The 14,543-nt window shown below is 40.3% G+C and overlaps 1 protein-coding gene across 3 annotated transcripts in view; it reads right to left on the bottom strand.

The window, feature by feature from the left end:
* The window catches only part of PAWR (pro-apoptotic WT1 regulator), an 85,976-nt gene that overhangs the window by 14,242 nt on the left and 57,191 nt on the right, over window positions 1-14,543 (bottom strand). For all 3 annotated transcript variants that reach the window (XM_030002626.1, XM_030002625.2, XM_041120418.1), the window contains one exon: window positions 5,219-5,253. In XM_030002626.1, the coding sequence (XP_029858486.1) occupies window positions 5,219-5,253 (35 nt within the window). The remainder of the gene's footprint in view (window positions 1-5,218; window positions 5,254-14,543) is intronic.

The raw sequence follows: 14,543 nt of genomic DNA, 5'->3' as shown, positions 1-14,543 counted from the left end.
TAAGCACATATGACTGTTTCAACACTTGCAGTTGAAACATCTAGCCACAGGCTATGGCTGCAGGAAACAGTATTTTTCTAATTATTTTTCAAGAAGAATATCTGAGATTGTATTTGTAGCCATATGTACACTGGATCAGAGTGCCCACTCGGAGAGTAGCAAATGAGAATGCATCTGGATAAAAACATCCCTCACTACTGCTTCAAAAGGGCACGTTTGACAAGATGTTTAACAAAATTCAACTTGTTGTTCCATCAGCTTACTTTCAATCAGCCCCTACCAAAACCTCATTTTAAACATGTATTCCTGTACTAGAATGCTGAAAACAGCAAACACTTTTGCAACTTAACAAGATTTGCTTTTCCAACCTTTTTCTGGCTGTACTTAAATAAAAATCATATAGTGAAATCAACCCACATCACAGTTTGACTCTTTTACACAGAAACAAAAGTTTTGTTTCAGAATTATGTTCCAGTAATTTCCTTTAATATAAAATAAAATCAGTTATTCACACAGGGGCAGGTTTAACAGCAATATAACAGAAATGTGGAGTAAATCTTGTTCCTTCCAATGTCTTCCCAAAGCACTGTCCAAATTACAATTTCATCCAATTAAAGTCACCTAGTCAAAAGCAGATTTCATTAATTTCAACTCCAACACTTTTTTTTTTTTCCTTTTAATTGTCAGAATCTTGTAACTATACGTGATTTGGAAACTCTTAATTAAATTATGTCACTGAAATCCAGCCGGTTGCTAACCGCCTCTTTGGAAGAACGAGCAAAAGACAGTATTTCTAAATAGGCCACCTTGGACTTCTGTTACTTCAGACTGCTTAAACCAAGTCCACGGCTTTCAGAGCTGAGCTGAGGAAAGGCAGTCTTGCCTTCTCAACAGCGGCACATTCCCAGCCTCCTCCACTTTTCCTGGCTCTGGCCTTCAGGTGACTGAGTAGGAAACCACTCAAAGAGCTGACGCAGCAATCCAGCAGCCCAGCAAAGGAAGCCATCGACTTTCCGACACAGTGGCTCCCTGAAGCATCACCCTGTCCAGCTGCACGAGCACCGACACAGGGGACAGCGAGGGACTGCAGCCGACTCAACTTAGACCACCAAAAACTTCTGCAGAAATAAACGCTACATGTTTCTGCCTTCTCGTAACATCAGCATTGGCTGAAAAGGGGATACAAAAGTCAAGAAAAGCACCTCGAGTGACCTCTGTCTATTTTAAGTGTTCATACCTGCACAGCAGAGGTCCCGACGTAACAAGCTAGACGAGACAATGCTTCAACAGCCAACCCTCGCTGCAAAACTCCCAAACACAGGCAAGCAGGCAAGTCTGGGCATAGTGTTATGAAATGGTACTTTACAGCTGTATTATTTTTTTTTTTAATTAGTGAGACCAAGATTAGTATGATGGAATGTAAATTGTTATAGTTTAAAATTTTTAGTAATCTAAAAACACTGAGCAAGAGAATTTCAGCAGCACTCTAACATTTCCTTCAGAGCACCTCCAATGAGTGCTCTGAAGCACTAGCTTCTTCTCTTCTTGCGATGTCTTCATCCTCATTTACTTTTCAACTCTTGCATGAATGTTAAACTTGAGTACAATGTAGTCTTTTAGAAGTAGTGGGCAAGGGTCTCTACCTGTTGGGTTCCATGTTAGTGTGCCACACTATCCTAAGAGGGGAAAAAAACAACCCCCAAAAAACCCAAACCAACTCTCTGACATTTTGTCAGGAAGCCATAAAGCCATACCATATTGTATTCATTTCAACTAATAAACAAACATATAAGGGGAACACACCCCTGAACCACTAAGAGATTTTAATCTAACTCTTTCTGTAAACTGATCCAGCCTGATCTGTCTGATCCATGAACCATGCAAAAATCTTCTGAGTTATTTTAAATCCTGATTTGCAAGGTTTTCTTTTCAATTTAAGACCATTCTAAAAAAGACACTAAATTGGTTCAAAACCTAGTAGACAGTCTTAAAAATAAGCTGCTAAAACAAATTCTCTGTGCTTATAAAAATATTCCTACGTCCACATACATATCTTGCTTGACTGTTACTTGCAAGCAAACTTTTTAGTTCACAGAACACCAAGAGAAACCTAATTCATGTTTACATGTAGATTACGCTCAAATATTTCAATAAACAGAATACTTTTTGTCATTCGCTTGTTTGAGAAATCAGTGATGACACCAACTATGCTGACAGCATCAGACCAGAATCAGAAAACCATTCTTGCTAATGGCAATGTTGCTTTAAAATAACTACTCGCAAAGCAGTGCAAAAACTGGTAGACCCAGTTACAGTAATAGTAGCTTGGAATGGCCAAGATGAGGCGTATCACATTAAGAAAAGCCTAGAGAAAAATGAAAGATGAGGAAGTTGATATAGGCTATTACAACTGAAGGATACCTACACATTTTAATCACATGAAGCTCACAGTCAGATCAGATGGCTGATCACAGCTCCCAAATACTCTCACGAACATGTCCTGTGGCCTTCATGTCAACATGACCTTGAAGATCCTGGTCACACTTTTAATAGATCTTACAGTACCACTCCAGATCACAACAGAACCATCACTTTCTTTTGAAAATATTTTATGCCGTTGATCATGCAACTACAAAGGAACCCCTCCACAAACTTTTGGGGTGCAAGTGAGGGAATTTTGGAAGTAAATTCAGAAGGCGGACTATGATTATAGACCAAGATCCTCATCCCAAACTTTTATTTACTTTACTGCATAAGGAGACAGGCTCAGTTTGTCCAAGTCAGCCAGAACAGAAGTAGAATAACACATCAGCAGCCAGCAGAGTTCATTTGTAAACATGTCTTCCAGTCAATGGACACTCAGTGAAACGTGTTTCTCAGCAATGTCATATAAATGTTCAACCATGGATTGCTGCATCCATATAAGGCAAAGTAGCCAGTGTGTCTGATTAAATAGGTGGTAAAATCTGTGCAATTCCTTGAGCCCTGGAACATACTGAGAGAACAGCGATTCCATGAAAACACACAGCACAGATCCTCCTCTGCCCTTAAGCCTCTCTTGTCTTGTTAGGTTCAGGAGTCTGGGTATCTCAACGTAGACACAAGAACAGCTATATGGGAAGGGAAAAAGAAGGTACTGGAAGCCCAGGATGGTATCAGTAACCCAGGACTAGAAGTCAGAAGAGGACAGAGGGAAGGGGCAAACAAGCCAAACATTTTCAGAACAGAAGAGAACTCTGGTCCTGACTCCTCTAGCACTCACACCAGAAAGTGAAGCCACTGGGAGACATACTTTGTTCAGGTACTCTTACCTGAAAAATTACTTCAGGGGAGATAGAAATTTTCAAATATAGAGGAAAACCAATAGATACTGTTAACTCTAATCACAGTGGGCATTGTACACCTCATGGAAGTACAGTTAGAATAAAACCCACTTAGTATTTGTGAGCACTGGGCACTGTGCTGACTTCACAGGAAAATAATCCCTTCTTTTCAACATGAGGTTTGAAGACTACACAATGAGTAAGATAGATGGCAACATACATAACAAAATATTGAACAGCAGCTCACAGCAAGTCAGATTCCTCCTGAATGTGATGCCAGTCCTGAGGGGGAAAGTCGACAAACAAAGAACCTACATCCCACACATAACTAAAGCTGACTGAACAAACACTGCACAAACAAGTCTTATTTTAGCATTTTCTAGCTTTGGAGTCTCCTATTTTTGCAATGCTAATGCAAAGAATTAGTTTATTTTCAAATAAGCTATGAAACTGACTGTGCAAACTTCTATTTATTACCACCACACACATAACCAAGTTTTTGCAAGTGAGTATATACAGCATGTGAACAGAGTAAAGATAAGGGTTATGAAAACCACAAATCCCTATGACACACGCGGCTAAGTATTCAGGAGTTACAAATAGCACAGAAAATCTGCACAGGGACTGAAGAGGAAGTGGAGACTGAATTAAAATGTATTTGATTAATAAGAAAGTAATCATGAAATTATATAGTCACTAAGGTTGTGACAGTAAGTTCACCCATTCCACAATGACGAAGTGATTTAAAAAAAAAAAACCCTACAGCAATAAAAAGCATCACTCAACTAGGTTTATGAAAACCCAGGAATATAAATATAAGAGACAGCACCACACTAAGAAACCTAAAGCATAACAGGATAGGTTATTATTTTTTACAACGAGGGTGGTGAGGCACTGGAACAGGTTGCCCAAAGAGGTTGTGGAAGCACCATCCCTGGAGGTGTTCAAAGTCAGGTTGGATGGGGCTTTGAGCAACCTAATTTAGCGAAAGATGTCCCTGCCCATGGCAGGGGGGTTGAACTTTGATCTTTGAAGGCCCCCCTTCCAACCCAAACCATTCCATGATTCTATAGGTGAACAAGACTGGGGGGTGGAAAATACACCAGGGAATGCTAGATAATTGTAGGTGCTCTTTGCGCTTACTTCTACAGCCAGGATGTACATACACAGATCAATTAACCACCTACACATTTTACCTGAGTAAAGGGTATCTAAAAGAGACTACATTCATGTGTCAAATAAAACTATGTTTACACAAATGCTTTGCTTCAGTTGATGTTATTTTAGACCCCATGCTACCATGACATTTTCCTAATAATTGTGATAGCTGTGTCAATATTAATTCCACATGGGCAAAAATTGCACACATTGGTCAGGTGCGTCAACAGCTTCTGAAATATTTTTCTGATTTAAGAACTTGAGTAATGCCCAGGGTAACACTTGGCTCAAAGACAAACAAACAGGACATGCTACATGTGGGCAGCATCCCCTACAACTGAGACAGTAGTATGACAAAAGCATAGAAATTTCTTTCGATATTACTGTGGAGAGCAACAAAATTATCTTCCTCTATTAAACTTCAGAAGACGGTGGTTCATAAATTAACTGTGAAACCGCTAGCTCCTAGGTAACGTGTAGTCAAGTTAGATATTTGCTTGGGAAATGTCTGCAATAGTAAACCCAGCAGAATACTAGCTGAATTTATTTTAAAATAGTAACATAATAGAGGAGTTTGGATAAGTTTGCTGCATCTCTCAGGTCCTTACCCCAAAATCACCCCTATATATCTACAGTAGCAGTATGATGGCCTCTGCTACAAACACCCATTTTAATCAGCTTTATTTCTAGCAGAACTATGTATGTAAAGAAACGTGTTGTGTACAAAGATCTCATACCTTTTATACCTGCTTGAAACCATCCTGGAGGAGTCCTAAAAGAAACAGAAAGGAAAAACTAATTAACATTTTCCTTGTATTTGTACTTCCAAAATACTTTATCACTCCATAGAAAATGAAGCCTGCAGTTAAGAGCAGGAGGCCCATGCCTCAAACAGCTGCTGTACAACTCAGTTTTGCACTACTTTGCTGTCAGGAATAAACAGAACACCAGTATTATTGTCACCGTGTTACTGCTTCTGAACACCAGCTCACAACCCTTAAATGACAGCTTCTGGTTACATCTTAAAACTGGATGCACATACTCCATCCCCCAGCATCCAGAACATGCAGCTTACCAAAACTGTATACACCCTGCCACCAATACACCTTCACTACCACTACTAATACAGAAATGCTTGTGCACTTTGATAGCTGTTCATCTACTTGTCCAAGAGCAGCAGAGCAAAACTGTTGCAATTCTTCAGCACCATGGCTGTCCTTCTGGACAGAAAAAAAAGAACTGAAGCCAGCCAGTAGTCAGGGTTAAAACCCAAATCAATTTATTACATATTAGATGGATCATGGTAACTACAGGTATGCTCTTCGCCACGCTAGCCCAGGTGTTGCAACCTGGGTTACCTCAGTTTCTTTCAGGCTAACTGAAGTGGTCTTCTCCTGGCCTTTGCTGTTAAGCAGGTAGGCTAGAAGTCTGTACGCGGATGTTTCATGTACTCACGTGTCAGACAGTGACTTGTCAAGCTACATTAAGTGAATTTTCAGATCATTGCTTTCTAAGCACCTGCAGATGCTTAATGTATTCTGACTACAAACTTAAAGAATACTCTGCTTCTCCTTTGACGGCTATTTGGAAATTATCTTAACAACTGAAATAGCAAGAAAGAGAACACATTTTAAACATGAGTACAGATTTTACATGAGTTCGATAGTGCAAGAGCTGTGCATCTGGCCCTTTAAAGACACATACATGGATTACGTGCAGATTACAAGTCTTACCGTATTTTTTTCTAGCTTAAGGTAAAGAATTTCATTACTTTTCAGATTCCCACAATGCAGTAAGATGTTTTCAGTAAGACTACATTTTGTTTGGGGGTGGGGAGGGTGGGGGTGGTGTTTGGTTTGTTTTGTTTTTTCATTTGAAAAAAAAAAAAATCCATTACACTGTTATTCTGGCTCTGTGAAGATGGAAACAAAAAGAACAGTGGGGAAAAGGGCTCATTTATTGTTACACAACCCCTGAAAAAACATTGATGCATTATGTACAAATGAGAAAACCTGAAAGAATATATGTGCATCAATAATGCTATACTTGTAGCTTCCCAATACCAGTGTGATCACATAGAAAAATTAAGACATGTTTCAACTGGTTAATGATGGCTCAGATTAGACAGAGTAAGTCCACAAATATTTTTTAGGATGTTGTAAGAAGAATATGAACCAATTATTTTATTAGTCATAGACAAAACTCCCCACAGCATCAGCAAATACTAGGTAAAAAGTCAGGGGAGCATATTTAAGGAATTAATGAACTGAACAATTGCCTTCACTGGAAAAAATAATGGCAAAGCATGAAATTCTGTCTATTTATGACACGAACTGCAGACAACAGAATAAATGAGTTCTCAAAACAAGATGCAAGAGAAATTCCATCCCCTCCAAAAACCCTACAAAACATTACACTACCTTCACTGATCAGTGCATTAATATCTTTTTAAGTAAATAAACAAGCTAAAAAATAGGATAAAAAGAATATTATTATATAAAACGAAGTTGACAAAAATATTTGTATTACAGAAACAAAACTTGATCTTAAAGTACATTTTATTTTATGAAGCATTTTCAACTTCTGCAATATGTGCTACGCTTTCCCTAATATAAGCAGAAGAACAATATTCAACAAAGTTACGTCATGGGAATTACTTAAGGAAACCCACAAAGCGGTGTAAAATTGCTGGTTTAACACTGGTAACTATTTTATCATTGATCACAGCATCTGAAAAGTAGCAATTCACAGCTATGAAACAGCAACCTAAATTCACATCTAAAAGGGCAAGGAAACAGAATTTTTAAAATTAAAACAGTACCAATGCTATTTTTAAAGTTTACTAGAAGTTCGTTATCTTGAAAGGTCATGGCAGTAGGGGGAGGTTTCTGAGGACTGGAAGGAAGTAAACGTCACTGCTATCTTCAAGAAGGAAGATCCAGGGAACCAGAGGCCAGTCCTTACCTCAGTCCCCAAGTAGGTGATGGAACAAATCCCAAAGGACAAGAAGGTGAAATCAGCATGGACATATGAAGGAGAAATCATGCATGACTGACCTGACAGCCTCCTACAACAAGCTGACTGGCTCAGTGGATGAAGGGAGAGCAGATGATGTTTATCTCTATTTTAGCAAGGCTTTCAACACCTTCCCACATAACATATGTATAGGCAAACTGCTGAAATATGGACCAGGTAAGCAGACTGTGAGGTACAATGAGAAGTGCCCAAAGGGTTATGAACAGCAGCACAAAGTTCAGTTGGACGCCAGTCACTTAGCAGGTTGACAGAGGGGCCAGTACTGTTTAACATCTTCATTAACAATCCGAATGATGGGACAAAGTGCACCCTCAGCAAGTTCGCAGACTACACAAAACTTGGATGAGCGGTTAATAATATATCAGACAGCTGCACTGCCATGCAGAGGGACACTGACAGGCTGGAAAACGGGCTAATAGAGACTTCATGAACTTCAAAAAAGGGGAAATGCAAAGTCTTGCACCTGGGGAGGAATGATCTCAAGCACCAGTGCATGCTGTAGACCGGTTGGAAAGCTGCTGTGCAGAAAAGGCCCTGGGGGACCTGGTGGACAGCAAGTTGAACATGAGCCAGCAATGTGCCCTTGCAGCAAAGAAGGTCAATGGCATCCTCAGGATGCATTGCCAGCAGGTCAAGGGAGGTGATCCTTCCCCTCTGCTCAGCTTTGGTGAGACCACAGCTAGAGTGCTGGGTCCAGTTCTGGGCTTCTCAGTACAAGAAAGACATACTGGAGAGATTCCAGCAAAGGGCCACACAGATGGTGAAAGGTTTGGAACATCTGACATGTGAGGAGAAGCTGAGAGTGCTGAGAACGTCCAGCCTGGAGAAGAGAATGCTCAGGAGGTATCTTGCCATATGTATAAACAGCTGATGGGGTAAAGAAGATGGAGTCATACTCCACTGTGCCAGAGAAAGGATGAGAAGCAAAGGACAGAAACCAAAATACAGGAAATTCAACTCAAACATAAGAAACATACTTTCTTACTGTGAGATTAAACACTGGAGCAGGTTGCCCGGAGAGGTTATGAGGTTTCTCTCCAGGGAGATAATAAAAACCCACTGGCCACAGTCCTGAGCAATCTGCTATAGTTGACCCTGCTTTGTCTGCAAGGGTTGGACTAGAGACTTCCTGAGATCCCTTCCAGCCTTAATGATTCTGTGCTTCTGCTCTGCTCGTCTGAGTGTTCCATCTGCATTCTTCTCTCAACTTAAACTCACTAAGTGAACACATACCTAACATCTGGCAGCTTCAGAGGATTTCATTCTGTCCTGTAATATTGTTATCTAGAGGCTTGCCCATCTGAACTTTTACATACAGAGGACTGTAACGGCCTGGGTTTTAGCTTTAAGACAGTCAGCAATGACTGACAAGGTGATTTGACTCTGATGTATGTGAAGAGATTCAAGTAGTTTCATCTAATACGTTAAGATACGTGTTCACTGTATATGAAAACTGAAATGCCGTATCAGTAATACCAGTCACAGCTCTTGGTGGTGATGGTCTCAGAAACATCCTGGTTGTCCCATTAGCCATAGACAGGTGGTTCAACTCTCTTTTTAAGCTTGGATGGAGAAAGAGACACACGTAGGTGACTGAGTCAAAATTTTGCCTAACTGTCTGTCGATACAATTCTTGCCAATAAGGTAGGAACCCTGGGCTCTAAGCTTCCTCGTTTCATATTTTTTTAAACAGCTTCTTTTTCAGGAAAATGCTGAAGCCTTGAGGTTATGGCCATGCTTCCTGGTGAACATAAGCCTCTGCTTACAGTGAAAGGCAGAATTCACAAGAAAGGGAGAATTTGCATATGACATTGCAATCTAGTGAAGCACACGTACCCTTGTACAAAGAAATCTCTGGATCTCGGATGCTTGTTTTCTACTCTAGACACCAAAGGGATGCAGCGTATGCATCATACACCCTCAAATTTGCCAAGTCTTTTTCATATAGTAAATGCAAATATAAAGTGTAAAGCAATTTATATACATAGACTTGTACATTTACCTCAACAGGAGACTTCTAGAAGTTTGGCTGTACTATTCAGAAAAGCCAGTTCTTCAGAAGAAGAAAGCTGGGAAAGCAAACAAATGCTCAAGGACAAAGTACACTGCAAATACTCTCATTTGCTACAAATGACAGCTGTTAAAACTAAAAGAAAAAAAAAAAAACACTAGCCCTTTGTAACAGGTGTTTCTACAGCAAGTATTAGTGGTTTTTATTTTTGTAGTTTAACTATGAACAAAAAAGTTAGAAAATACACATCTGATGCATAAAAACAAATTTCCTTTGATAACCAAATTAATACTGCAGATTTGGTAAATTGTGACTTTTATTATTTTGGAATCTCTAATGTAAATGCAAACCAATCATTCTCTAAGGTGATGATGCAAGCACCAGGGAAATATATTATTTATCTCTGTTCTCATGTTATGAAATTTATTTTGTGTGTGTTATTTATTCAAAAGTTGCTGGGAAATTCAAAGTCAGTCTAGGGAACTGGTAACTGGAATATATGTAGTTATACTATAAACAGCATTATGCGTCTATTTATCAAAAATGAATCTAAGCTTTCAGACTATTCAAAAGCTCTTAAAATGAGGCAAACGTCTTATAATTTAATATCTTGTCTCCTCCACCACTTTTGGAGAAAAGAAGGTTGGCAGAAAATGAAGAAGGGGAAGGAGAAAAGAGGGACATCCCTGTTCTGCAAAGAATTAACCTAAAACCAGATCATTAACCATGTGTATAAATACTAATTTACAAATCTTGCTTATATTCTTTAGTATTTTTAAACTTTGAGTTTCAACCCATGTTTAAAATATCTAGTCATTACTATAAAATTGATTGATTTGTCAAAATAATTGTTTATGAGCAATGAAGAGATCAGTTTATTTGAACGTCTCCCTTTAAGGAATTCTCTTTACTGCCTGTGGAAATCCTGAACGGAAAAGCAATCAGTAAAGAAGTAACCCATAAAAATTATGCTAATGATTTCCTTCACACTGGTGAAAAAGCATTGCTGCCAAAGACATCTAACAACATCAGTTCTTCATCCAGGGTTGAAAACACTTGTTTCAATACAGTATTCAAACAAAGCTTTAAAATTACTTTTACTCCTTGCATATGATCTCTGGCAGTTTGCATTACCTTCTAACAGTATATACTACTGCTAATAAATTATATAATCAAGTAGTCTTGCTCTTCCTCCATCTCAAGTGGGAGTTCAGGAACACTGCAGACTGACAATATGTCAGCATTGCTCCAGAAAACTGGTCATGCTCCCTTTTTGTCATGTCTACAAAAGTGTTTGTGCAGCCACATATTAATGCACAACAGGGTGTGAGCTAAGTGAAAATAACCAAGGAAAAAGCAAAGATTTGTCTCATTCCACATGAGCTCCTTCATCTGATTCACCACACAGCCTAACACACACACACACTTGCTGCACAAGAGAAAGAGAATGTGTAAGGGCAGAAAAGGCAGCTGAGACCATTTCCATTAATGAAACCATTTACTGACAATTAAATTTTTTGTCAAACTAGGATGTAAGCAACTTTGCTAACTCCCTTCTCTGCTCCTGGCTCATCTTGGTATTTCATCTGGCCAACACAGAGATTACACAAACAATCTGGTCATCAGGCTTTAAATAAATAGAGTTGTCTGTGTTTACAAGTGTCTGACAAAGATTTCCAGATGTTAAACCAACCCTACCATTACAAATCCACTAGTTAAAATGCACTAACAAACATTGTTTTTAAACATGTACAAACTCTGGAGTCAGCTGGACTATGAAAACGGTTCACTAGGAAGCCTTGAAAGACAACTTAAAAGTTTTGCAAATATTTAAAGCAAATTGCCTGGATCAAATCAGCCTGCTAAGCTACACTGGTATATATACTGCCATGCAGAATACCTGCAGTGCTTCAGAATTTGACTATATACTCGTGTAAATTATGACTACATAATAATATTCCTGCAACATACAAGGTTAAATTTTGACTGAAATTAGGCCATCAAAACAATTTATTTTTTCATATGCAATCCAAATAGAGGCTTCCTACAAAGTTTCCTATACATTCTTCAAGATGTGAGTAAATATGACTTCACTGCATGGAAGAAGGAGGTCTGCTGCGGTTTCTTGCCTTTTTACATATCAAGGAACAGGTAGATTCTATCTCCATCTAGTCAATCAAGTTAACACCAATCTCCTTCATGAGTCACATCTTGATTCAACTCCATCTATTTTCTTCTTACATTCAGTACAGCTTTACATGGCCATTTCCTTGGAAGTTACATATCTTCTGCAATGCAGACAAAGTTTCATTCAGATATTAAAGTGAGATAACATCTGAATGCATGACAACTGAAAGGCAATCTGATCCTACTACAAACGAGGACTAACTCCAGGTGTGAAAAGTAGGAGAGAGAAAGGTGAAATGTACTTCTTGCCCCTCCCCATCAAAATTCCCCAAAAGCAAGCATCTCTCAGGAGCAATAGAGTCATGGAGATACCATTTACCTTCCATTCCTCATTCTAAACCCCTTGAAAACTTCTAGAGATGTTTTTCATGGAATGCAACACAAATTCCACTTTGAATGGACATGCTTTCACCACCCGGGGAGGGGGGGAGGAGAAACCTCCACTCATTATTTCCACAGAAACCATTCTTTCCAGAAGCACTTCAAGGTGCTTTCAGTAAGCTTAAAGCAGCAATTATATCACTCAACTATTTGCACCCCTTGTAGCTGTGCACTTTCTAGATTTCTACTTGGACAGAATACTTGTACATACAAAACCATCCCAGGCTCCTTCTCCTTCCCCCTTATTCTCCTAGCTGCCAAGATTTTATGTCTATTTCTGAGATTCATTACATTTTATTTTTTCCTGGTGTGGATTTCCTAGAGAAGACCTTAAACACTCTTTACTCACCCAATAAATCTCTTTAAATCTCTTTTATAAGCTGTCATTCTAAATATGAGCTTTTATTTCTAAAACTGTTAGGAAAGTATGAAGATATCACCACCTATTAATCAGTTACAAAATAAACTGAAACAGGAACCTGGTAAGATTAAACAAAAACAAAAGCTGACCTACTGTTATTAAATAGCCTGACAAAATTTTTTGTATTTTGATCTTCCTTTGATTTGTACTCTGTCAAGTTGGAACCAACACATTTTAAGAGAGCCTTGCTTAATTTACATCCAACTGATCTTTTTAAAACATGCCATAATGAATAACACATAACAGAATAAAACTTTGAGAAGGAAAAAGATATTCCTATATTCTGGAGATTAAAATTCAATTGCCAGAACTATTTTGATATTGCGGCACCCAGACACTTAATTCCAGATCAGCAATACAGAACAACCTCTTCCATGCGAAGCAGTTGATGTAGACAAGCAAGACCTAAAAAAATGTCTTAGGGGAAAAGGAAGATACAGTTTCTTTACCTGTGCTAAAGCGAGGAAATTTAAGGTTAATATACCCTCTGGTCACATATTTCTGAAATACCGAGTGATTGATTCAGGTAAGCATTTATAAAAGTGGAAAGGCAATGGCATTACAGTCTATAGAAGGATGATGCTTTCTTTAGGAAGGAAGCAATAAGAGAAAATATAAAGGTAAATTCAGTAAGTAAATTAATCTGTCAGAGTGGCTGCCTATATTGGGGGTAGGCAGGCACAAACGGAAAGATCCAAAGTGAAGACACTTCTCCAGATGTAGAGTAACTTAAAAATAAATTAGGACAGCACCACAAGTTACCAGTTCCCTAGACTGACTTTGAATTTCCCAGGCCCTTTCACGGCAGCCCATTATGAAATCCACGCATCTCATCAAACAGGTTTCAGGCAGTCTCTTCCATCCGTTGACTATGCAACCCTCGGGGAAGAAAAGCTATTCCAATTCTTTTTTCAGAAGCAAAATCTGAAAACATGTCATTCTCTGTGACGTGTGCGCATTTCTGGACGGTGGATGAATGACGTCCTAGGTGAAAACACCGCAGTTCTCTTTACCTGACAGAGCAGAGCCTCAATGAAGTACCACGCGCAGAGCCTGCTCCTGTCCTGGTTTTGCTTTTCTAGAAATCAGCAGCAATGAAGACACCCATGCGAAGAACACCTCTTCCCCAAATCTGCCAGGATCCAAGGGTACCTACGAGCTCTGGCTCAGCACTGGCCTCGTCTGGCTCCCGCAGAGCGACTCAAACATCCTTACAGACAGCCTGCCCGGGCACCACAGCCCGCAGACACTGCGGGGCATGCCCCCTCCCTCGCCCAGCCGAGCGGGGAGCGTGTTCAAAGGCAGTCCAGTGCCTCCAAGAACCAGCCAGGCTGCAGCACGGGCAGCAACGTGGAAGTCTGCCGCAAGGACGCTCATCCTATCCTGACCTACTGAAATGTATTTGCAGCGTGTTTCCAGAAGTATTCTGTAGTACACTGTATTGGTTTTGTGTGGCAAGGTTTTGGTAGCGGGGGGGGGGTTACAGGGGTGGCTTCTGTAAGAAGTTGCTGGAAGCTTCCCCTGTGTTCGAGAGAGAGCCGATACCAGCCGGCTCTGAGACGGACCCGCCGCCGGCCAAGGCCGAGCCAATCGGTGATAGTGGTAACGCCTCTGGGATAACATTTTTAAGAAGAAAAAAGTTGGGACAGGCTGAATTCGGCAGCCGGAGAGAGGAGTGAGAACATGTAAGAGAAACAACCCTGCGGACACCAAGGTCAGTGCAGAAGGAGGGGGAGGAGATGCTCCAGGCGCCGGAGCAGAGATTCCCCTGCAGCCCGTGGGGAAGACCATGGTGAGGCAGGCTGTTCCCCTGCAGCCCGTGGGGAAGACCATGGTGAGGCAGGCTGTTCCCCTGCAGCCCGTGGAGGTCCACGGTGGAGCAGATCTCCACCTGTAGCCCGTGGAGGACCCCACGCCGGAGCAGGTGGGTTCCCGAAGGAGGCTGTGACCCTGCGGGAACCCTGCGCTGGAGCAGGCTCCTGGCAGGACCTGCGGATCTGTGGAGAGAGGAGCCCACGGAGCAGGT

The sequence above is a fragment of the Aquila chrysaetos genome, chromosome 26, assembly GCF_900496995.4.
Source record: "Aquila chrysaetos chrysaetos chromosome 26, bAquChr1.4, whole genome shotgun sequence".
Taxonomy (NCBI): domain Eukaryota; kingdom Metazoa; phylum Chordata; class Aves; order Accipitriformes; family Accipitridae; genus Aquila; species Aquila chrysaetos.
This window is presented reverse-complemented; position numbering and strand designations above follow the sequence as displayed.